At 31.8% G+C, this 27600-nt stretch overlaps 1 protein-coding gene across 1 annotated transcript in view; it reads right to left on the reverse strand.

The window, feature by feature from the left end:
• The window catches only part of LOC129234603 (uncharacterized), a 331524-nt gene that overhangs the window by 26029 nt on the left and 277895 nt on the right, over positions 1-27600 (reverse strand). The window contains exons 7-9 of the mRNA XM_054868634.1: positions 16055-16188; positions 10090-10321; positions 8791-8841 (exon numbers count right to left, since the gene is read on the reverse strand). Of these exons, the coding sequence (XP_054724609.1) occupies positions 8791-8841; positions 10090-10321; positions 16055-16188 (417 nt within the window). The remainder of the gene's footprint in view (positions 1-8790; positions 8842-10089; positions 10322-16054; positions 16189-27600) is intronic.

The raw sequence follows: 27600 nt of genomic DNA on the forward strand, positions 1-27600 counted from the left end.
TGTTGATAAAGTCTGGCACATGAGTCGAACGCAAATCATTTTGTTTGGCGTTTAATGTTTATCGAGGTTAAAAGTAAGACTGCAGATTCGATTGTTACTCGACGGTTAATGCTGCATGCAGGGCTCTTCGATGGGAGGTCATTAGACCTTCGAAAACGGTTTCTTATTCCGAAAATTTTGATTGATGCTTCGGAAAATTTGCCAACATTGTCGGAAAAGACACTATTGCTATGTTGCAGTTTTTTAAAAATATTTTTTAGTTCAATGTATTTTCTCATTAAATGTTGGTACGCAAATATGTATGTACGCACGTGCTTTTCTTTTTCTTTCTTTTTTTCTCGTTCGGTAAAATTCGGAACTTTATTCGACAAATTGAGAACTCCTCCGCTCCCCCCCCCCCACCGTCCCCCATCTAGGCTCTGGGCACCTTTGACTGTATGTTAGAAAGTTTGAGGTACAAATAAATAAATAGGGGTTATTTGAAATTAGCATGCTTAGAACTCATTTATAGGGTAAGGTTATTCATTTCTGAGCAATTTTTACGATAAGTGAGCCATTTCAATATTTTTTTTAACTGGAATTACGTATTTAATTTTCAAATTAACTATCACTGTAAGTACATGGGAGCAGTTTATTCGTAAATTTCTTTCAGTTTCTGATGGAAATTTTAATTTGTTTTGAGAATATAGGTTTACTTAATAAGTTATAGTAAAAATAATTAAATGAACCACTTATGATCCAATTTTCTTAGTTGCAGCTAATCATACACTCCAGTAAAGATTTCAATGTAATTGTTGTAAAAAGCTCATGTGAAAATTATTGCCATAGGAATCGGTGGAATATGACTTTAGTTAAAATTACGACATCTTTGAGTATGCTACGCAAAATCGAAATATTATTACTGCTAATTTTTTATTATTGAAATCGAGTATTATTTCAAAATATGGCATAGCCAAGTTCATAATGTTAATGAATATGAATGGAATTGTTTAAAATATATGTTCTCACTTATTATAGTTTGTTCTGATCTTTTAGAAAAGTTTATTAGAGCAGCAAAAAAAAAAAAAAAAAAAATCTGAAATAAACTAGGTGATTGAAATCGGCATGTCACGACTTCTAAAGCAGAAAGCGAACGCGTTATGCTTTGCAACTTCTGTTGTGGCACAGTTGAGCAACCGCTGATGCTGATAAAGCTTGACCACGAACAGATGACCGATGACCTTGAAGTGGAAACATCATTTGTATCATTGGTGGTTTGTTATTATTTTGTAACAGATAGAATACATTTTTCGAGAATGCACTTTTTACTACTCGGTGCTTTCTGGCTGATTCTACCTACTACAAATGATGTAAATGATGTTTCTGTTTCAAGGTCATCTGCCATATCTCCGTGGTCAATCTTTACTGTCAGGGGATCGTAAATATGGGTCATGACCCACCCCCTAAACCGTCGACACTACTATCCGTCCTCATCGTGTTCAAACAGTTCATGAAAAAATGCAAACAATTTCAGTAACCTTTTCAATACATGGATTATTTTTAAAAGTAAATATTTCAAATATTACATTTTGTTTGCTTATGAACTTTATTAGTAACGTTTATGCTCTGCAAAGTGCCTTTTCCTCGCCGTTTTAGTACTTCTATTAAAACCCAAGCAGTTTCCGAAATATTTTGTGCCTAAAACCGTAGGTTCATTCATATGGAGAGGGGGTCATTCTTCAGTAAGCCCCTCTCCCCCCCCCCTACAATGTTAGTATGTATCCGCCCCTGGATGCTACTATTAAGTTTTAAGTATGAGTAATTCTTCTACTTTTACTTGAGAGTATGATCTTGTTTGAATTAAAACCTTAAAAACTCAAATATTAAAAAAATGAATTATATTGCTCTCAGATATTGTTCTTATACGACAGAATCGAGTATTTGGTGTAACTGTGGAAAAAGATTTTTGTGAGAATAAATTTAACTACCGAAAATCACCATGCTATAACTTCCCCTGAAAAATGCAAGGGTGTCCCTCGGGGCGGTAATTTGTGGTGTCAGCCCCCTCCCCTTCCCTTGTACAAAACGCGTTGTATGCAAAGATCATCTAATTTTAAATCCCCCCCCCCCTTTATTTGGCATCATGAAAGTTTAAGCAGCGAAAGATTCAACATGGGTTTAGCAACTGCCTCCTCACCAACGGGAATACTGGCTAAGCATATCTTGCGCCTCTCTTTTTGGTTGCAAGCTGCAGCACGTCTGTATATACGTATATATTTTTGCTTGTACCTTGCGTAACTCCAAAACGGTTTATTGTGTTGTGTTGAAATTTTGTATTTAGTACTTCTATGCTCCGATACATAGCTGAATCGATTATTTCAGAAAGGGCATAAGTCCAACGGATTTCCTAGGATTTATGTCCTTCCTGAAATAATCGATTCAGCTATGCAGCTACTTTTACTTTCTTATACAAAGTAAAAGAAAAATTGCAATAACTAAAAATTTCCGACTCAAATTTTAAAGGAAATATTCCTTTTGATCACCTTTTTCTTCACGCTCGTAAAGAGAAACATATGGGCAACCGATTGGTTATCCATTTCGACCATCTACTAATAACTTTACTTGTTTCATTTAGGCGAATCCATCTTAATTTCGTCGTATTCTACATAACGCAAACTGAAGTTAGCGACATGCCTTCAAATTTTCGGCAAATTTCTCACCAAAACTGATACGCCAAATCCAAAGTTTTTGTGATGTTGGTGTTACATTTCGATCATCAACTAGTTACATTTTGACCATCTACGTGTTTCATTTCGAGTAACATTCCGACCATCTACTAGAAACTTCACTTGTTTCATTGAGGCGAATTTATCTTAATTTTAAGTGGTACTCCGCATAATGCAAACTGAAGTAACGTCTTATAAGCGACATCTCTTCCAATTTTCGGCAAATTTCTCAACAAAACTGACACGCCGAACTCGAAGTTAAGTTTGTAATGTAGCCGATATTTGGCACAATTCTCATAAAATCAATGTTAAACACTGCCGATATTTCTATTATTAATTTCTCGAAAACTGCCTTTTTTAGTTTAAAGTTACATTTAACTAGAGGCTGTATGAATCTTATAACTATTCTTTGCGAAAGCTTGTTAGAATGTTTGTTACTCTTTCACGCAAAAACTTCTGAGTAGATTTTAAAGAAATAATAGCTTATACATCAGAAAAACACATAGGGTAATTTTCTTTCCGTTAAGGGAGGCATATTAACATTATATGTGCACCGAAAGCTCAGGTTTTTCTGCTAAAGATGGCATCATTTTAAAATTTTTGAGTAGAATAAAAAGCGAGTTATAAGCTTTTAGTTCCATGTTCGAAGGCTTTCACCAACTCAATTCAGTATTTAGTGTATCTTCTCAACTCTGTTCGATAGCTAGAATTGTTGAATATTTTTACTTTTCGTTTGACTGTTCAAGGCTTTTTTTTCTCCAGTTAAATCTTAAAGTAACGTTTTTTCACAAGATTAGCAAACAGTTAATTCGCAACTCCAATAAACTATAGGGGACGCTGCAGTCACTGTCTAATGGCGAATGAAAAAGGTAAAACAAACAAATGCCGCAACTTATAACTTGCTTTGACGCTTAGTGAATGACAGTAGTTTTTCATCGTGTTTGTGGGAAGCTTTCTTTTCTATTCTTATGAAATTACGTTACACCACAAACTGTCTGAAGCCCGTAATTTACCCCAAAGAAAACACGTGGAATGGAATGTTTTACCTTTTTCTTTAGTATTGTTAATCCCCGCAAGGTAGCGTATTCGAGTTCTGCAGTTGCGAATGGATTTGAATGATTATTTTTCAATTTAATGTAACTTTAATGAAATTAATGTTTTTATTTATTTGTGCTGATTGGACACTTACTCATTATCCAATCGACCAAGAGGAATTTCGCCGAACTTTTTTGTATAAAAATTTCAATAGCTGAAGCATTTAGCAATTTTTTCAACAGTCGCTGTTTTTGAAGTTAAAGAATGCGTAATACTATTTCTCGGTTTTCACCATGTAACCACCACCATTTAATAATATTATCCTTAATATCACCATTTAAATAATGTTTGAAAATTTTGCTAAAATGTAAAATAATCCGCGAACTAAATTAGGCAACTTCATAAACAGGAAAAAAACTTCCATTAATTTGTCTAAGTGCACAGTTTCAAGCAATGGCCAATTTTACTTCTTATTTTGGTAACATTTCGTATGAAAAAGTTAATAAAATTTTATGGTCACCCCAAAAGTATCTCAGCATTTAGAAACAATTTCTCTTTCACGAAAATTAGTAACAGACAGTTTTAAAAAATAGGAAGGGGAAGCATTAGCCAAGGTATTCCAAAACGATTACCGCAAATTTGGTAGCATTTTAAGTCGTAAAAAGAAACCACAATAATTGAAATTTACCAAAATAACTGAAGCAAGTATAGGCGTATTATGTGCGGCTACATTTATTTCAACATTTGTATTTCAATAGTTATATAGAGATGGTTTGAGACTCTGTTCTCTCTCTCTCTCTCTCTCTCTCTCTCTCTCTCTCTCTCTCTCTCTCTCTCTATATATATATATATATATATATATATATATATATATATATATATATATATATATATATATATATATATATATATATATATATATATATATATATATATATATATATATATATATATATATATATATATATATATATATATATATATATATATATATATATATATAAAGAGAGAGAGAGAGAAAGAGATGATAAAATATTCTACATATTTAACAGCGCAAAAATCCAGTTAAGGAAAAATGCCATCAAAATGCCATCAAATGCATTTTGAATATGTAACGTTATAATATATGTGTTGCGATTAGGCGTGCACAAATGCAAGTGTAAATAACAACGAGAAACTTTGAATAAATATTTAAAAAATAAAAGAGATAACGGACAGTGAGCTGTCTCGTCATCAAAGAGAAGAAGTAGCGGTTATATACTATATTAGCAACTGAGGAAGACATGGGATACCACTATTGAAATTTAAAAAATAAATTAAAAAGCACTAATAAAGGCTTGTTTATTAAGTCATCAAGATTTTTTAAATTTTCTTAAGTAGTAAACAAAATGCACACAATGAATCAGCTCGGATTGCGAACCTTAAAACTATGCTTTTCTTGATATCGTTGTTTCGTACCGTAATTAAAATATATTTTGATTCAATAACTACTTGTGGACGTAACTCTTGACGTCGTGATCCATGAATTGTCCAATAATAACCGAAAAGTTTTACAGCATCAAGTCCTTAGTGCAAGATTAAAATTTATCTTGTGCAATCGAATACAAATTGATCCAAACTTCAAAAATTGCATACTGGATATTAGATTGGCTGATGTGATCGTAAAACATTATTAATATTTAAGCGTTTTCCCATAAAAAAGATTGAGGAAATTGAAACGCCTGGGAAAGGTCAAAATGAAGAAATTATTATTATCTGGCATGAGAAAAGAAAGCTCAAAGATGCAACTTTTAACTTTATGGATCTTCTTTTAATTAAAAGTATTCGATTTTTTTCAGCAATGGACTAGTTCGTAAAATATTTATATTTGTGCGATATGATAAGAAGTTATAAAAATAAAATATTTTCAAGGAAAATCGCTGCTTCGCTAAAGTTCCTAAATCATTGTGCACTAAACGGCTAAATAAAAAATAACTTTTTATTTAAGTGATTTTATTTTAGAGTCGAACTTTGGAGTCAAAGTTGAAGCTTCGTTTGATTTAACTTTACTCCTGAAGTTTCACATTTTCATTCATTTTGAAAAATAAGTTGATTTTTAGTTTTCTCAGAAATTGACAATTATAAGGTATTCATCATACGAAAAGTCATACTCGTTTTTAGAAACGGGTACAGGGGCGGCTCTAGTAGTTTTACCGCCCCAGCCAATGTTGTCAAGTGACGAACCTTCATCTTAATAATATATTTTTTAACCCATCGATCATACTCTCACGTGTTGCTGCAATTTTAGCTGCAAAAAATAAATAAATAAATAAATAAAAAATAAAATAAACTAAGGAACAAATTTGAGTTTTTATTATTTTTTCTTGTTCTGCCTCCTTGCATTTTGCTATCGTGAAATTTGCCACTCCAAAAATCTGCCACCCTAGGCAGGGGCACAGGTCGCCTACCCCAGAAGCCCGGCCTTAATAGATATAAGTGACGTGACCTATGACGCAAGGTTGAATGTTCGAAACGTCAATACAGACTGTAAAATTAACTTTCTGAGCTCGATGGGTATTTAATAGTTATGCTCCCTGTTCTACATTTCTTCAGATGTAGTTTTTTGATTTAAAAAGTTTGTTTAGATGCTTTCGGATTTGCAATAAAATTTCCTCTCATTCTTTGAAGATAAATTTGGCACAACGGAATAAATAACAGAGTTGGAGAAAAGAATTAATAACAGCACCAATGGAATAAATAACTACTAAATTTCAAAGCTAATGGCACAACGTTCAAAAATAAAACTACTGTTTTTGTTTGTGGTTAAATCTGCAGCGAAGCGCCATATTGGCTTGGTTAATTTCCAGAACAGTAATATGAGATACATAGTAAAAGTTGTACATACAGGTGAAACAAGTGGCAACCGAAATCCCATGACATTTTGCTGTTAAAAATTGAGACTAGTTATCGCAATACCGGTATACGGAATACTGGTAGTTCAGGCTATTTTGCAGTTTCGCAATACTGTTTTTTTCGGTTTATCTTTTGCAAGCAACAAATAGAGTTCAGTTAAAGAGTTTTCAACTTAACTTGTTAGAACTTTAAATGTGCATTTGCTTTTTGATAAAGCTGTACTAAAATCAATGTATTGAAGCGAAAAGGTGGCTTAAAGAACCTGAATTAATTGAATATAAATAAGTGAAAAAGTACGAGCAATGAATCGCATTTTTGTGCTTATTTGTGTGCACCATGTTTTTATTTCTTCCACTTCCTTAGTGACTCACTTCCCCTTCTGTAAAAATTAATTTCAAGTGCAATTACAAATGCATTTGTACTATGAACAATTTATTCCAACCATTATTTGCAACAATATTTTATGATATTATTTTTTCAACTGTACTTAATTTCAAGTAAAACCTTTTCTGTTAGCATAATGGTAATTTGTTATCATCGGTGTTGGTTTGCTGTCCTGTTTCGATATTTAAACGTAGGTATATACTTGGCGAGATAATATTTAGCAATTAGTACCTCAAAAATGTGTTTAGAGGAAGGGATAATGAACTGGAAAATATTTTCCGGTATTTAGTTACTTACAAAGCTATTTGAAAAGAAGACGAAAACAAATAAAAGATACAAAGATAATATTTAGTACTTTCATCTTTAATTTCAGACCAATAGGTTTAAAAGTTAACACAAACCAATTCGATGAAGGACTTCGAGGCAATTAAAGGATGTTTTTCGTTCATTATTAACAGTACCACTGATCAGTATGAATTCAGCAAGAGTATTTTCAACTGCAAGAAGTTTGTGCTCTAAAATGAGGTCCAGGCTTAATAAGAATTCAATAGATGCTCTTACAATTTTTTTTTTAATTGTAACATTTGTTCTTTCATTTTATATTTGTTCACAGTAAATTTTTATAGTTAAATCTTTTTTTTTTTTTTTTTTGCCTAAAACTAAGAAACATGATAATGAAACAAGTATTTTTAAAATCTTTTTTTGAGAAATTTCTAATACCGGTGTTTCGGTAATCACGTTTTAAAAAATACCGCACACAGGTATTGCATTTTTGCTTCGGTATTGCAATCACCAATTGAGAACAAATTCATGTTGCTGTAGAAATGTGAAACAGTCTCATCATAAGTATACATTCATGACATGCTGATATGAATGAATGAAAGAATTTCTTTCCTGGCATTGTTCATCAAATCTAAAACAAATAAGCGAACTTTTTATCTGTTTCAATAGCTAATATTTATGCTTGACAAGAAGGTTTCAAAATAAAGCATAAACAAGGATAAATAATTGAGATGCTAAAAGCGGAATTTCTGTTTTTAACAATTACTGAGCATTTTTTCTCAAAATACTACTCCCTTTTACTTCATCTACTTCAATTTTTAACGTGAAAAATAGATTATGCAAGAATTCCAATTGTCATATAAGTTTTCAAAATTTTCAGTCGAAGTAATTTTTTTAATACATTAAAATGTCATACGAATTTATGAAAATCTTTTTGCCTTAATATTAGACTTTGTATAAAACTTTTACAGAACAAATGAAGAAAACAGGAACAAAAATCAACAAAAGTAATATATAAAATATCTTTCAGGTTTTTGATACTAATTTTTTTTAATCAAACTTCATGAAAATCAGTCGAACGGTCTTGCCCTTTTAAAAATTGAAAGCAAACGTAGATTTTTTTTATTTCAACTCTAGTAGAAAAGATACCTAATACGTAATAAATTAAAAAAGAAAATACGTTCGGGCTAAAAATAAATTGATAGAAACAACACTCATAAAGTAACAAAACTGAAAATTATTACAGAATTACGTATGTTAATAGAACGTATGGAATTGTACGTTACACTATTATAAAAATCAGTTAAATTTACTTCTATTAGTTATAAGATGCAATGTTTTGAAGTTTTGTTGCTTTGTTTTGTTGTCGTTGCATTTCATCATTTTAAAGTGAATACTTGATAGATAATTCATATTGTATATTAGGCCAAGATAATTAGATGTTTATGATATAGTTAGATATCAATGAAGGTATTATATGAATAATACATACTTTGTTTTTGCCCTTTACGTTTTGGATTTGATGATCCTTTGATGGGCTTTTCTGAAAGAAATCATAGTAATAACTTAATACAATAAAATTGGGCTTTTAATGTAAATATAATGCAAAATTATTCAATCGGTTATGCGTAAACAGTGAAACAGACATTTTCTTTGCAAATTCTACTTAAATAAATTGAAAGTAATTCAGATAACGAAGAACTATCAGATAAAACTACAATAAGAATATCAGCGAAATTTCAAGAATTTTTTTTCTTACTGCATGTTTTCAGATAAAAATGAATTGTTCACTGAATTATGTAGAATCATGTTTCAACTAAAGCTAGGTGGTTTTCATTTTATTATTTTTTAAAATAAATAATTATAAATATATCACGAGCACTCTTCTCAACAAAAAAAGATTGTAATTTAGAAAATTTCCTTTTCTCGAGCATTCACTATTTGCTTAGATTTAAAACGACTTAAAAAAAATTCTTCCTAATATCAAACGGCATCAGTAAACTCTTTAGTGGATTTACAATCTAGAAAGCTAGCGGTTATAGCCTGACTCTGGTAAAAAAAAAAAAAAAAATGCTTGACCTAGGACGAGCTTAGTTAGCCTAAGCAGACACAAGATAAAACTTAGAATGATAAATTAAAAAAAAATTGTATTAATTAGTTCTAAGTACATAGAAAAGAATAAAAAAAATATATTGGAAAAATATCTTAATTTTTATTTTTGAAAAAATTAGTGTCTGTTGGAGGAGCTACACAAAACAATGGTGTTCTAAATCAGAAAAAGGAAGATTTGAGTGCGAAATTGGTCACATGAAAGAACACAATATTTAAGAAATGTTTAATTATTTTCCTTTGTCAAAAAATAATTAAAAGTGGGGACAATCGGATACTTCCCGACCTCATCACTTTTCTTGATGTATGCAACTTTCTTTTATTCAAAAAATGCTATTTTTATTTAATTTGTGTACCGTCATCTACTAAAAAGTAAATTAACTAATACTGTGCACTGTGCAGCATTGACGCATTTTATATATCTTGGCGGAATTTATTTTGGTAGTGTGAAATTTTGATGACACAGGAATTGAGGAAGTTACGTTTCGGTTGAAAGAAGGGAAATTCTTAGATTGGCACATCGGCAATAATCGTTATTGGCAACATAAACCGGCTTCTCTCACCCTATTTTTATAACTAGAATCAATCAAGCATAAACCTAGAAAAAGTCAACTTATCAGAATCAGACTATATTTTCAGAGAGACGAACTAAACTGGTCGACTGCAGCAAAAAGGAACCTACCTCTACTCTCGTTTTCGTGTATCTGGAGGGTGGATGACTGCTGTCTTCCGCCCATGAATAGCTCTTCATTGCTCATGGTGTACATGCGCGAAATAGATGCCGTGCACCTCAGACGCATGGTGTGGTCCACAAAGTGCTTGTCCCTGGCCACAAACTTCAAGCTCAAACTGGAGGTTTCAAGGCCGTCCTCGTGGAGTGTCGTCGAATGCTCCGTGTCGTATTCAGGCCCAATCTGAGAGGAAAAGGTTGTAATTTCATGTCAGATCACAATTTACAAAACTGTGGGCGGCGAATCACTGGTGGGTCGGTAGTGATTTTTACTTCCTTTTACAAAAACAAGAGTATTGTATTCGCGAAACGATTTTCACTCAAAAACCGGCCTTAATTTCCATTTTGCTCGCCTCTGAATGAATATTGAGTACGGACACCTGAAGTATCCTTTTTGACGATCCCTGAGTTAAATACAACGAGTTTTCTCGTGACGTACGTATGTACGTGTGTACGTATCTCGCATAACTCAAAAAGGGTATGTCCTAAAAAGTTGAAATTTGGTACGTAGATTTCTAGTAAGGTCTAGTTGTGCACCTTCCCTTTTGGTTGCATTCAGATTTTCCAAAAGGGGTCTTTTACAACTTTTTGGGGTGAAATCATTGCTAATTTCAATGCAAACTCAAGTGCTATTATGATTTGGCAAACACTTGGCAATATATCGCCAAGCGTTTGGTCGCTAAGTTTTGTCGTCAACTTGGCGACAAATTTGGCGGTTTTTTTATATCTCATTTCAATTTGGTCATATTTAGAGAGTTAACCATTGAATCACATTAAAACTACCAATGTTGGAAAATTTTATCTGTATAAAACGTGTTCTTTGCTTCAATTCACAACTTACTTGGGGTAAAAACATTTAAAGTGCTTCTTTGCTTACTCCGAGGCACTATTATCATTAAATTGGAGTAAAAGGAAGTCATGTGATGATTTGTTAAATCATCGTTTGCTAAATCATGACAGCATAATGATCTGTTTTTTTTTTCTTTTTTAACCATTTGTAGATTGTTTGGTAGTTTATTTTCTGAAATAATTTTTACATAGAAATATCTATGAATAAATCGGGGATTCATATGAGTGCACGGTATTTTTTTTTTTTTTTTTTTTTTTTTAAGTAAAGACAACTAGTGAAAGTCAAAATACTGTTGAATTTTTGTTTCCGTTTGTTAAACTTCAGAAATTGTATTATTTCTGAATCATACGAAAGATCAACCGAGAAAACTACTAAATCAAGTTAAATACCAGAAACATTGATAAAATGAATGTTTGTGAAACGAATTTTCTGAAATAACATATTAAGTAACTTTGAATAAATCTTCGTAAATTACCACATTAGTATGTGTTGTTTGTTGTAATAGTGGTGTAACACCTTATAAATGATTTTACTATACCTTAATTATCTAAAGCCATTAGAAAAAATTTCCTTAGGAAAAGAAGTATTTAGCTACTAATTGTCATTAGGTGTTTTTCTTTGTTAAAGTACTTCATGTTTATGTTAAAAGATGGGTCATTCCATACAAATTCAACGGATGAGTTCGCTCGACCATTTTTAATTTTTTTGAAACTCATATCCCAAAAAGATGCATATGAATGATGTTTAAAACCACTTTTATTTTATCTCTAACCTTAACCCTTGATTTTTTAGGGGTCATCAAAAGTGATTTTTGCAGTCAAAAATGGGAATTTTAGACCTTTGCATTTTGGCCAAAATCTATTTGAATCACATTTATGGCAGTTGATTTTACGCTTTGATGTTAAAGTGCATAAGATGATAGTCTCACATGCTGAGTTACGTGGGTGTAACTTAATAATTAAAATAATGGCAACAGGTTAAAGTTCAAGGTCAAATGTAAAATTTTTGCTCATTTCAAAGGGTCATAACTCGCTTAGGGGACGGAAACGCAAACTGAAATATGGCAAAACTAGTCACTGGAGTCACACTAATGAGAAAATATAGCTGTAATTGTGTGTTTGTTTACCCTTTACAAATTACAGCCCCACAAAGATCAGAAAATTGAGAAAAATGACATTTTTAGACCCCTGTAAACCAAAAGGGGATGGAATTAAAAATGAAATTTCTTGGCCAATTGAATTTTCCATTCAAGTACTATACATTTTATATATATTGGTTTGTGTATTTGGTTTGTAAAAAAAGATACAGGTCTTTGAAATTGAGCAATTTCGATAGTTAATTTACGCACTAAAACAGAAATAAAAAGTGTGAAAACTTCATTGCACTTTCTTAAATGGCCTATATAACATATTATACTGAAAAAACATATTTTAAGTATAAAAAAACTATTTTAATTTGATAACTTAGAAATATTTGGACATGAATGAGTAGTTCATACTTGATTGACAGCTTAAGTAGTTAATTTATAGACTATCTACACACAAAAATTTTCAATACACACAATTATATGCTCTGATAATTAACATATCTAAATTGCCTTAAACATATGCAAACTTGTTTGAGTGTAGTTTTGAAAAAATGAACTCACTTAGTAGTCCTATAGTTGTAATAGTGACTCAAGTATATGGCGTTTTAAAATGCTTTACCAAGGCACATTCATAATTTGATACTTCGAAAATGTACCAGGAGCAAGGGTTCTAGTGAGTAGTTCATACATGATTGACAGCTTAAGTAGCTAATTTATAGACTATCTACACACACAAATTTTCAATACATACAAACATACGCTCTGTACATTAACTTATGTAACTTGCCTAAACACGTGCAAAAGCATTATCTACATAGTTAAAAGGAAAAAAAAAAGGGGAGTTTTTCATTTCTTGCTTCAGTGTAGTTTTAAGAAAATGAACTCACACAGTAGTACTGTAGTTCTGGTGGGGACACAGCATATGGCGTACTGAAATACTTTACTCAAATACACAACAAAAATAGAAAGAACTTTCTTAATTTATGTAATCACGAAACGGATGTCAACTTGAGAGCTGAATGGCATTTCTATGCAATATCGCACGGTAGTGGACATTGTAACAGAATCAGAAGAACCGTAAAAAGAATTGATACTACTAAGACTAGCTTGCAAAGAACTAGTAGAAGTCACATTTTAATTCCTACCGAAATGTAGGTATACCTTCTGCATTTTTGCTACTAACCATTGCATGTACCCTTGTGAGCATTCATTATATTAAACTAGCTGAAAAAATGTTGCAAGAAAGGTTTGACTCTGCAAATAAAATTCCCAATACAACATTTAATCACTGCTTTATGCCACTGTATTTAAATATTATCACTGTAAAATTATTGTCCCCTAGCAATAGGTATGAAGAATAGTGTATTACTAAAAAGACTATCAAAGGAAAATGCCCATTATTGTGAAAAAAGTTATTACATAGCTTGTGTTGATCACTAAATTTAGAACCCCTGTCATTGTCTTGCTCCTAGTACATTTTCGAAGTATCAAATTATGAATGTGCCTTGGTAAAGCATTTTAAAACGCCATATACTTGAGTCACTATTACAACTATAGGACTACTAAGTGAGTTCATTTTTTCAAAACTACACTCAAACAAGTTTGCAGATGTTTAAGGCAATTTAGATATGTTAATGTACAGACCATATAATTGTGTGTATTGAAAATTTGTGTGTGTAGATAGTCTATAAATTAACTACTTAAGCTGTCAATAAAGTATGAACTACTCATTCATGTCCAAATATTTCTAAGTTATCAAATTAAAATAATTTTTTTATACTTAAAATATGTTTTTTCAGAATAATATATTATATAGGCCATTTAAGAAAGTGCAATGAAGTTTTCACACTTTTTATTTCTGTTTTAGTGCGTAAATTAACTATCGAAATTGCTCAATTTCAAAGACCTGTATCTTTTTTACAAACCAAATACACAAAACAATATATATAAAATGTGTAGTACTTGAATGGACTATTCAATTGGCCAAGAAATTTCATTTTCAATTCCATCCCCTTTTGGTTTACAGGGGTCTAAAAATGTCATTTTTCTCAATTTTCTGATCTTTGAGGGGCTGTAATTTGTAAAGGGTAAACAAACACACAATTACAGCTATATTTTCTCATTAGTGTGACTCCAGTGATTAGTTTTTGCCATATTTCATTTTGTGTTTTCGTCCCCTAAGCGAGTTATGACCCTTTGAAATGAGCAAAAATTTTACATTTGACCTTTGAACTTTAACCTGTAGCCATCATTTTAATTATTAAATTACACCCACGTTACTCAGCATGTGAGACTATCATCTTATGCACTTTAACATCAAAGCGTAAAATTAACTGCCATAAATGTAATTCAAATAGATTTTGGCCAAAATGAAAAGGTCTAAAAGTCCCATTTTTGACTGCAAAAATCACTTTTGATAACCCCTAAAAAATCAAGGGTTAAGGTTAAAGAAAAAATAAAAGTGGTTTTAAACATCATTCATATGCATCATTTTGGGATATGAGTTTCAAAAAAATTAAAAATGGCCGAGCGAACTCATCCGTTGAATCTGTATGGAATCACCCAGATATGATACCATTTAGCAAACAAATACGCCTTTTAAAAATATGAAGATACATCACTTTTACAATGAACGACACATATATAACATCAACCTAATTTTATGATATTATTAAGAATTAACGCTTTAAAATCCCGAAGTTCTTTTATGGAAAAGCTGTTTTTTCCCCTAGGAATTTTTCACTGAAATTCGCTTGTCTAAATTGTTTCTTCTGCTTCTGTCGACTTAAAAGTTGAAAATTTTCTTAAATTTAAAATATTCCTTTAAAAAAATATGGTTGACAATGGAATTATTGAAACATGATGCCTAACAGTTTGAAAAAATGAACTTGATACAACTTTTATATTAACTTACTTGCTTTCGTTTCACGTGAATCAATGTTTAAGAATAAAACATGACTAAACTCTTTAAAAACAGTATATTAAAGCCAAAGAAATTTTAAGAATAAAGATTAAAAAAAAAGATTATTTATTTTGGACGAATTGGTTTCAAAATGGATATGGAACGTTAATATGCGGTTTAGTCGACTTTTTATGCAAAAATTCAAAAGTGCTTGAGATCAAAAATCATTTTTTGCCTTTCGTTTGAAGTAGAATTACGTACACCAGCGTTAAGTTTGTTACACCCATGCATTGCATGAAATTTTATTACACATCACTAAATCTTAGAAAGATTCAGTCAAATCAAGAAGACAGGCTAAATCTGGTGATAAGCTATACTTCCCAACACTGAAACTTCCAAAATTTATCTTAATTATCTAATCTTACCCTGAAATACACTTTGAAATAGAGATCTTTGGTGTTATTATAATCTATGAATTTTTAATTCCTGTAATACATACTTCATGAAAATTGCTAAAATAAATTACATTAAAAATGCAATAAAAATTAGTGAAGTTTGGTGGAAATTTTCGTTTTAAACTATTGGGTTGAAACATTAGTGGTTGCGAAGGACAAAGGTTGAAATGAATATATGAATTGATAATATGAATTTTTAATGAATGAATGATAATATGAATTTTTAATTCCTGTAATACATACTTCATGAAAATTGTTAAAATAAATTACATTAAAAATGCAATAAAAATTAGTGAAGTTTGGTGGAAATTTTCGTTTTAAACTATTGGGTTGAAACATTAGTGGTTGCGAAGGACAAAGGTTGATACCATATAAAATACTAGAAGATTAATTGAAACAAAGAAAGGTAACAGATAAAAGATTCCGTCGCTTCTTTTAAAAAAATGAAATTAAAGTGTTTGGTGTAAGACTGGCAAAGTTGCAAAATTTCAAACATGTACAAAATGTTTTGTACTCCAGAAAGATTTTAAGACGCGGATTGCGTACTATTTTGTAATCTATCACAATTTCATCACCATCTTTAACAGTTACAGAAACATTACTAATACGCAAGACATACATACTGGCTGATCGTTTATAAACCACCTTAAGGTTGCGGCTGGCTTTGATTTGGCAGAGGTACAATTAATGGCTACTGTGTCGCCGACGTTGTACTTTGGCTGACCTCCTGTTATACGAGGACCTTCAGTCGGAAGTACTGCAAATAGATAAACAAACATATATTTTCATATCTCTGGTATAATAGTACCAATAATAGTTATAGTGTAATAGTTAAAATTCACAATTTTAGCGGGTTTGAAAACAGATGTTTGTAAATGATTTGTAGTGGAATGTATAGCAAAGTGATATAGTTAAGATGACTTGGCTTTTTCAATATGAGCAAAATCAAAATTTGTTTTGAAAATTACAATACGTAAAAAAAAGAACAATGCATTTCATAATAAAACTCGCATTAAAACACTTTTAATTTTTGGCAGTAAATTTGTGCCTTTAAAAAAAGGTGGTAAATTTTCACTTTTTTATGGGCAAAGGGAAAAATGAGACACTTTTCGAATGAAATATCTTCTTTTTGAATATAAAAAATATTTTTGATAATCTGGGGAGTAAATAAAAAGATGAATGAATAAATGAAAAGATAATGAAACAATAAACCAATGGCTGAGTTGATTAGTTACCATATAAAGAAACAGAAATGAGTGCATAAAATAGTGAATGAATAAAGAAATAAATGAATGAATGAATAAATGAATGAATGAATAAATAAGTGAATCATTAAATGAAGGAATGTAAATAAATTAACAAATGAATTCGTAAGTGATTTGAAGTATTAATGCTTGAACCAGTAAGCGAAATGAACTGTGTGTTTTTCTTTACCCTGCATGAATTTGACTGTTCAAAATATTTAAAATAAAAATAAGCTTAATATAAAATAAATAAATACTGCACTGAATATTAATAGGTTTCAATAAATGGTGAATTCCAGGAAAAAGGCGATATGAGACTTGAATTTGAAAGCTCAAAATTATGTTATTTGCCATATATCATTCTCTTCGGAAATGAATGAACTTTTTGAATCTTAACACGTTCTTCCCAAATAGTTTGATGACTTCCAAAAAATCAAGGGCAAAATAAAGTTTTCTCTTTGTATTTTTACATAGGAAAGAATATCTTTTTTGTTACATACAGTAGACCCTTGTTTTACGCGGGGGTTACGTTCCACGGAAATGTTACGTAAATCAAAACCGCGTAAATTGAGACCTAATAATAGTGTTAAAATAGGGGTTAGGTTCCATAGATGGAAAAAAATATTTCATTCTAGTGATGACTAATTTATAATACGTTTAATGTGTACTTATATCGATTATGCACAACATGCATAAAGAATACATAAATTAATTTTGTGTATATAGAAATAAGCTGGCTATGATAGTATTTTGGCAGCCATTAAGAATTTTTCTCTGTAGTTCTTTGCTGAGTATTAACGCATCTATTATCGCTTCCGTTATTTCCATGATAGAATCTTCCTTCACTAACAAATCATAAAGATCGTTTCTATTGCCTAGGAATGGCTCAAAATTTTCAATGTGAACGTTTTTGGTTGTGCGTCACCGACTTCGGTATCCTCGTTGATTTTGGCCTCCTTTGTCACTCCTAAAAGCTCTTCTCCTAGTGAGTTCTGAACTGTGTGAGTTTAATAACTTTAGTTCAGGAAATAACTCTGAAACCATTGGCATAAAATGTCTCCAGTGGCCCAAGCTCGATGAATAGCACGCCAAAATGCAATCTATTACGCGTAATCTGCAATCTTTAGGAGTTTGGATATTGAAATAGGGGAAAAGGTTATCTGTTTGCATTGCCGCATCCGTGTAAAACGGAAACTCATCCGCGTAAAATAAAATAAAAGTGTCAAATCTTAAGCCGTGTATAATCGAAACCGCGTTAAGTAAACCCGCGTAAAACGAGAGTCAACTGTACTGTAATTTCAATAAACTTGTTATCAGCATATACTATTTTGGTTACCTTTTATCTTTCGAGTGTCTACGTAGTTATACTTTTTGGTAAGTAATTTAAAATTTCTGATTTTTTTGACCCATGAAATAGATCCATTACTAAAGTTGAATTTGATGTCCTTCCGTTACCAAAATACTACATCTCAATTAGTTCACCAAGTACCTACTGGGTATAGAAACTAATGTTCTTTTTATGCAAAGCAGAATTATACCCCTCGTCAAGAAGTCATAGTTACAATTTTAATACATATTTAATTTATACGGTTTTTAATGGCAACGGAAGGACAAAAAAATACGGTAACGGAAGGATATATAACTATAAGTTGATACAGGGTAAAATTTTAGAATGCTTGTATAATACAAACTATTGTTTAAAGTTAGTAGCCACTTTTAAAAAATATATAAGTAATGTTTGTACAAAAATTACGTGTGCTTTTATTTAAAAGATAAACTTTTATTTATTCATTCATTCTTTAAATGTTTCGTGATTTAATTTCTTCTGCTGTATGTGATGAAAATCATGAAAACTACACATAAAAACTCCTAAGCATGTGAAAATCATTTTGGTATGACATAATTGTGATATGACAAGCCAATTCAAAAAGAAACATACGCTTAAAAACTTAAAATTTATATGTTAACAATACAATATTGAAACTGCTTTCAGATTTGTTGCCACAAGTCACACGGAAGGACTGTTGAGAGCATTGATTTAACCGTTAAAGGCACTGCGAAGAGATCAGTAAATTCATTAATCAACTTTGAAAAATATGAAGAAAAAAGGATCCAAAAAGATCCATTCTCATCCTGACACACAAAATATGCACCATTTGAATCTTGGAAAAACTTTACTTTGGGTTAGAAATTGGCTGGTTGGAAGGAAGCAAAGAGTAGTTGTAAGGGAAAATCATTCTAAATGGAGTGATGTTTTAAGCGGGGTTCCTCAGGGTTCGGTTTTAGAGCCTCTCTTGTTTATTATTTTTATGAATGACATCAATGAGAATATTTCTGGAAGCATGAATTGTTTTGCTGATGATGTAAAAGTAATGGGGACGGTAGAAAATGAAGAACAGGTAAAAGAGCTTAAAGAGGATTTAGATTATATTACTAAGTGGGCGGATAGGTGGGGTATGGCAGTTAATGAAGGGAAATGTCAAGTGTTACACTTAGGTCATGGAAATAAGCGTACGAGTTATGGTTTACAGGGTTCAATCCATTGAGAAGGAATAGATGGAGAGAGTGCAGCCCTACTATCCCGATACGGCAACAGTACCATGTGACCTGGGGGGCTATTTCGAGTTGACCGTAACCGCTAAAGAAGTTTTCATTAGCTGAAGCCATGCATGATAACAACCTTTAACTGTAGAAGGGAAAAATTAGATTTATATTAATAGTGCAGTATTCTAACATTATAAACTGTGAGGAAAAAGCCGCACCAGGAGGTCCAGTAACTTTTCCCTAGCATGTACGAATGTTTTTTACTTCTAAATAAAGAAAAAATAACATTTATATGCATTCAATGACTACACATTCCACAGTTGCCTATAATTTTTAAATTCTTGTACTTATTTTATCTTTAAAAGTTATAAAACATTGTATATCTTGAGTGGAAATAACATTTTAGTTCCATAAAAACACTTTTTACTTAACTAGTAATTATTTTAACGGCTCTTAAGCATTTTGTGTACATTTGCTTTGTTGGCGAGTATCTTCTCACCAAGCTCCTGTGAACAGCAGATGCGCAAGAATAAAGATTTGCTATTTTTATGCTTCAATTTAAATGCTAGTATGCCTGCGTATAAAATCATTTCAAAAAATTGATTACAATACATATGAATCCATAAGTTTTCAGTCAATAACAGAACACTTTAAACTATTTGTACATGCCCGTCATTTCAGGGAATAAACATCAAAACACATGAAAAATGCAATTACATTATAGTTTAAAATCCGGAAAGAAGTGGGGAGAGGGAGTTTGAACGATAGGCTTGTATTTGTATCCTTTATTTATTTATTTATTTATTATTATGCGGTAAAGAAGTTAGAGCCAGAGTTGCTCTGATTTGTAGCCCCGACTTCATAATAAGCGCCGTCGCGTCATCTGAAAAATATTTAATGCCAAAAGAGCGATAACGTGCCAATACGCGACAACTTCCCAGCCAAACAAGTCACCTGACCTGGGAAACATTGGGTCCCAAGCTTATTTCACTGAAACATTTGCTATGATGGCTCCCTCCATTAGTATTCCTTCTCAATGGTTCAATCATTAGTCAGGCAGAAAATGTTATTGATCTGGATATCTTAATAAATCAGGACTTCAAGTTTAGTTAACAGTGCAGTATTGCAAGTAACAAAGCCTACAGAATGCTTGGGTTTATCAATAGATCTATTTCAAACAAATCTAAGAAGATTCTTCTGCCTTTATATAGGAGTTTAATAAGACCCCATTTGGAGTATGTTGTGCAGTTTTGGCCGCCTTACCTGAGGAAATATATTTGCGTATTGGAAAGCGTTCAAAGAAGTGTAACTAGACTAGTAAGGGGACTTTCAGATTAAGATTATGATACCAGACGTAATAGACTTAATATGTATAGCCTGCAGCAAAGGAGGATCAGAGGGGACATGATTCAGTTGTTTAAATTTATCAAAATGAATGATGTTAATGGATTAAATTTTTACACCGAAAGCAGGACGAGGGGTCATTGCTTTAAGCTATTCAAATCTCAGGCTAACCTGGAAATAAGGAAAAACTACAACATTAGTAGGGTCGTGGGCACTTGGAACAGCTTACCGGAAGAGGTGGTAATGAGCAAGGGAGTGGATAGCTTTAAAAGGCCCATTGATCTTCATAGAGGTCTAATAAATTGATAAGGACCAGCCTAGCTGGGGCAAGAGCCTGTTGCTGGTCGTCACATTTGTATTGAATATAGTAAGTACTTCAACAAATCGAACAAGATTTCACTTCGAAATCAACAGACTCTCAGTTATAAATAACGTTAAAAATGAGGATACTGCTGAATCAAAAACACCAAATCATAAGAATATGCCAAAGGATTCGCTTGGACAAGTTTTGTTAGTTTGATGGAAAGGAAGGAAATTAACAGAGAGCTATGTTGGACAGGTACTTCATATAGAAGATAAAAGAATAGATATAACTTGTTTGAGAATGCATAATAATGTGGGAATGATCTTCATGTTTGCTGAAGAAGAAGATAAATGTTCTATGAGTTATGATAAAAATGATTGAGTATTTAAAGAATTCAGAAATGTAACGTATGACACAGGCATTAGACATTATTGTTTCAGAAAGCTGTATTAGCTGAATAAATGTTTGTAAGTTGAAATTTTACAAGTTTAATTGTTTTGGACTTCTTTTCCTTCCCGTTACTGTCCTTCCGTTGCCCTTAACAAATACATAATTTATATGCTTAACATAATTATTTTTTTTTTTAAATTAGAGGTGGAATTGTAATGAAAGAACACTCCTGTATGTGCTCTAATTTTTATAGAATTTTCCCTTCTATAGTTTAGCTGAACTTTTGGGGAGAACATGATAGCGTGAAAATCATGTCGCAAAAATGTCCTTCCATTACCGTTTTTTAAATTTGATTAAAAAAGTTACTAACCAAAAATTCTCGGCTTTGGATTTTTTTAGCAATTTTATGTGATATGTATAAAACTCTATTAATCAGTTTTTGAAAAAATATGTATTTTGATATGCTCACAAACAGAAATGCATCGATTTCTATATATATATAAATGGATGCATGTTTGTGGGTATGTGTGTATGTTCCTTATACAAATCCACAATTTTAGTCGGATTTCTTCCAAATTTGGCACAAAGGTAAATTGTTGCTCAGTAATTCATATAGGCGGGTTTTTGGAAATTTAAAAAGACCCAAAGAGGTCTCATTTCATATTTTGAGTCATAAAATTGCTCTTTTCTGCACGAAAGAATTTTTGTATAGTTATGAATTTACTCTAAATGAAAAGCCCGTAGAAAACTACCCTACATGAAGTTTCTTCAAAGATTAACTTTAATCGTTAAATTTATGAACCTTGGTTCAAAGCAAATGCAAACGGTTATCAACATATAACCACCAGGAGCTTTTTAAAATGCAATCAACACAAAACGTATTCTGAATGATGGCCGTCAATGCCGTTTAGCGATGAGCGTTGAAGCATGTTTAGCGTGAAAGCCGCAGATATAAGAAATGATGCTGTACATTGTTTCTTGAACTGCGAGCTTCGAAACCAAGGGGTCCATTGATGCTACTCATGGTTGTACTTAATTTGAATGCTACCATTAAATTATAATTTTTAAACATGGTGTAATTATGAAACCCACAACAGTAAGGGTTGCGTGTAATTTTTGATCAGTGTTTTTCCCGTTAATAGCAGAGAAAATACAAACATGAGTGAGGGAATAATATTGCATTCAGTATTGACGTAAAATCTTCGACTGTTCCAGCATTAGACTACTTTTATTTAAACCACATCTATTTCATCCTTACAACAGAAATTTAATTTAATGTTCTATGATCCTTATGAAACCAATTTGCAATATATAAATTTTCTTTATACTATTCCTTGATTTACGCCGAGTCTTGAAGTAATTTGGTTCAACTATAACCGATAACCTAATTCGGTTTAATAGAAGTCGCTCCCGGCTGTCAAAGAACAGGGATAAAAGTACTAATATATATATATATATATATATATGTTTGTGTGTTGTGTGTGAATGTGTTTGTTCCTTATACAAATCCACAGTTTTCGTCGGATTTCTTCCAAATTTTGCGCAAAGGCAAACTGTTAATCAGGAATTTATATAGGCGGGTTTTTGGAATTTTAGAAAGACCCAAGGTTGTCTAATTACATATTTTGAGTCATAAAATTGCTCTTTTCTGCATGAACGAATTTGTGTATAGTTATGAATTTAGTCTGAATGAAAAGCCCGTAAAAAACTGCCCTAGATGAAGTTTCTTCAAAGATTAACTACTATCGTTAAACTTAGAATCTTTGATTCCAAGCTAATAAAAATAGTTTACAACTTATAACCACCAGGAAATATTTTAAATGCAATCAAAACTAAAGGTATTCTCAAAGTTGGCCGTTAATGCCGATTCGCGACACGCGTAAAGCTTATTTGGCAAGGAAAGCGAACGAAATAGAAGTGCTGCTGTTTAGCGGTTTTTTCCTGCAAAGCAGGACATTGCGGTCTCCGACAGTTCTACTTTGCATGCTTTCTTTAGGTATTTCCGTTGCAGTAATGGTAGAACGAAATTATAGATCAGTATTTCCCACATGAACAGCCCAGAAAATACGAAAATCAGCTCGGTATCAATAATTCATTCATTATCCACGTGCAAGCTTCAACAATTTAACGTTGGATGGTCCTCAAAAACAATATGCATATGTTCTTTATACTATTCCATGATTTACGTACCTAACTCTGTTCAACTAAGTTTAATCGCTGAAGGCTAACAAACAAGGGTAAAAAATAATAATTTCGCAAATAAATTGCAAAATAATCATATCTGTACGTAGGAATTTGTAGCGTATCTGGAATTTGTTTTTCAAGGAGGAAGGGGGGGGGGTCATGCCGTTTCTTACATGCACATAAACTATCATACTAGGATTGTCAATGCGTGCTAAAGTTAAAGGTTGTGCACCTTTTTTACCCGCAAAACCACACGGAAAAATAATTCGGCGAAATTCATACAGTTTGGGAGAATTGGAGTTTTAAGTTTGGAAACAATACAAATAAATATTAATTTAAATTTAAACTGTTTTAAACTGCAAGAAATTGCTAATATGAATGAAAAATTATCACTGTGCGTAATAGCTTAAACTCTCTTTAACAGTATAGGGATAAGGTGAAACACTTTGTATCTCACGTGTAACCATAATGGACGATTAAGTGCTGTAAATGTATTTGTGATGTAACTATTTTCGATATAGATAGCTTTATGTTACTTGCTCAAGGTTGGTTTCACTCACAAATGAAATTCTTCTTGCTACTGGGAGGGGGAATAAGAACAATATTTAGTAGAAAGTTTTGAATTAAATTTATGGATTAGAAAAATTTGGGTCTAAAAAAGTGGGGTCTAGGTGTGCACCTTCTCTTTTGGTTGCATTCAGATGTTCCAAAGGGGGTCTTTTACACCTTTTTGGGGTAAAATCATTGTTAATTTCAATGAAAACTCAAACGGTGCTATAATTTGGCAAACACTTGACAATATATCACTAAGCTTTTCGTCGCCAAGTTTTGTCGCCAACTTGACGACAGATTTAGCGGGTTTTTTTTTTTTTTTTAATCTGGTTTCATTTTGGCCATATTTAGAGAGTTAACCATTGAATCACATTAAAACTGCCAATATTGGGAAAATTTATCTGTATAAAACATTTTCTTTGCTTCGGTTCGCAACAGACTTGGAATAAAAGTATTTAAAGTGTTTTTTAGCTCACTCCGAGGCACTATTATCTTTAAATTGGAGTAAAAGGAAGTCATGTTGTGCACATACATCAGCCAGTAGTTTTTTCCATTGTGAGTATCATATCTCAAGAAGTAATGCTACGTTCTAGATGAAATTTGGAATACAGTCGACTCCCGCTACAACGCGATTCGACTTACGCGAAATGGCTATAACGCGAGTTTTTCAGGAGTAATGAGTTTTAAAGCTGACGTGAATACCTCGCCCACAATGCTAAAGTTTTTGGTTGAATAATTTCGACAGAAAGCAGAAGATTAATTCATCACTTTTTCTTGTTCTTTCTCTTCTTCTGACGAGTTTCCTTAAATCCATGCAGTGTCATGGGGATACTGATAACAATCTGATTGCCAGCGTAATACCTCATCATCTTCATATTTTAAGTTATAAATTTAATTACCTGATCTACAGTACCGTACTATTATAGTGCTGCATTTATTATTACTATGTACGTGACGTACCGTACAGTTTTATTTTTTGTCTCTTCCTCCCATTGATGATTGGTTTTGTGCATCGTAACAACATTTAATGTTGAATGATACATTTTTTTTTTTAATACAGTAAAACTTCACTTCTTTATTTAAGAAATGGTAATACATAGATTAGAAATGGTAAACTTGTATAACAGTTTGAGACGGTTTTACAAATGCCTTAAATAACCAGGTATGTTTACAAAAAGTTCGTATGCATGCAATTTTCCACGACGCGAAAGTTTGACTTAGGCGAGGGGTCTTGGAACGTATCTCTCGCGTAAGTCGAGACTCGACTGTAAATGTGAATCCATATGTAAACAGACTTTGGTTCAATTTTTTGCACCAATCGCTCCTTGGGGGGCTATTTTTTTTATGTGAATGAAAATAGCTTTATCAATGCAACAATAAGAAAGATAAATCGTAATCGACTGTCGTCTGCGTATTTCGCGTGATCTTAATTGTTGGAAAATGACCAGAAAATTGCAATGATTTAAACTTTTTAACTGTTTCCGTCTTGTGTTTGTTAACAAATAAATGTTTGTAATTATTTTAAGCAAGGCTTTTAAAATAATTTTCAATGTTCATTCTTTGCTTTTAAGATAAATTGGGAATCGGGATGGTCGTCAAGTTTTGGCATGTGTAATTTTGTTTTTGTTGGGAATGTTGCTTCCTCGTCAAGCATTGGGAGGGATCAGAATTAAAAGAAAGATATACAAGAAAATTTCGTGATGGCCACAACATACAAGTTAAACTTGGTTTAGTTTTTCTGTTATTTTTATGTTAACGTCTGTAGATTTCTCCCGTCTATTTTTTCATTTTTTGCTTTCTTATTTCGTTTTGTGATCAATTAATCCCAATTTGTTTATCCTTCACTCTATTTTTTCTGCATTTATCCATTTGTTACATTGCTTCCGAACATAATTTTTCCCGTCGGTAAATTTATTGCTAATTTTTTTGCAGTGGTTTCATTTTTGGACAATTTGCATTGTTTATGGGATTTCTTGGAAATTTATTACTTAACGGTTTTTTCCTAAAGGAATTATATAATAAATTTCGGCTCGAGGTATCATTTTGTATTTTTTTTTTTTTTTGAAATTCCACTTTTTGGTATTTTGTCTCCTGTTCCACCGTGTTGCTTTCCTCGAATGACTTCTCATCCAGAAGCTCACACTTCTTTGCATTGAAAAAGATGTTCCTTGTAACACCAAAACACGTGTCTGCAGTACTTTGCAATTTTTGTACTTCAAAACGTTGGTTAATTGATACATTTAATGAAACGCCATTTTGCTTCGCTGCCTACTTCAACTTCTCTGAACCTTTCAAGTTTTGTAAGTTCAATTCTGTCAACAAATCTGATACCAAAACAAATGCTCATTAGTAAAGTGTTTTCTCGAAACAACTTGATCGTACTTTACGATGACTTTTTTTTTCCGCTCGTGAATAACTTAGTAGCTCCTACACCTATCCGTATATTCATTCAATACGCCAAAATGTCCAAAGATAAGTGCCCCGAAGTTGTGACTGCCTCTTTATATCTTAAAAGAAGCTGTTTTATTTCCTCATTAAAAACAATTTATTGATAAAGATAAGTCTTAAAATGCAACTCAAATGCTAATTACGGAACTAAAAAAGCGGCAGTTTTTTATCATAATGTCTTTTTACAGTTCATTTTCTCAATGTAAAATAATGGTAGGATTTGTTTTAAACTTAATGAAGACTGAAAAAAACAATGCAATACCAATTATTATTCCGTTAGATATGCGTGATCTACTTTTTCTTTCACGTTTCTCTCTCGCTAGAATTCTTTTCTTTTAGTGACGAGTCTCGATAGTTGCGTGCTAATAAATGAATCAAAGCAATCAAAGAACCCTTAAATGTATAGCTTAAAAAGCAACGTTTATTTGAGGAAATTGCTTTAACTATACGTTTAATAACACTGTTGATCAGTGGTTTTGGTGATTTAGATCTGTGACTTGTTTTTGACTAACTTTTACTTTGGTGTCCAGAACGGATATCAATTTTAGTCCATCATGTTAAGTTTTGTAGCTACATAGGATTCAAAGCGATCAATTCACAAAATATAGAACGTTAAAAAAATGTAGGACAAAAAAAAAGTTTTAGGTAAGCAATAATTACGCACGTTGCATACAAAATACAAATAATATATATATATATATATATATATATATATATATATATATATATATATATATATATATATATATATATATATATATATATATATATATATATTGTGTATGTTTCTGATGAACACATATTTGTTTTTCCTTCCCTATAGATTTTTAATTATTATTATTATTATAATTATTATTGCCGTGACAGTAAAATGAATTAAAACTTTTCACCACGAAAAAAAATATTTTGTAAAATAAACACTTCATTTCAATTTTAAAAGGTTTATATCAAACAGTAGTAAAGCAGTAGATACGCTTTCTCCCGCGGAAAGTATACACATGGGTCCCATTCACATAAGATGTAGAGAAAAATCCTGACGTGGTTGAATAAAACAAACTACAGTTCCAAAATTATCACGTTCATTTTATTCCAAAACAACTCAAAATTGTAACTCACCAGAAATTTTATTAAACATTATTCCCTTGTGTAATCGGTGCTG

This window comes from Uloborus diversus, chromosome 1 (assembly GCF_026930045.1).
Source record: "Uloborus diversus isolate 005 chromosome 1, Udiv.v.3.1, whole genome shotgun sequence".
Lineage (NCBI taxonomy): Eukaryota > Metazoa > Arthropoda > Arachnida > Araneae > Uloboridae > Uloborus > Uloborus diversus.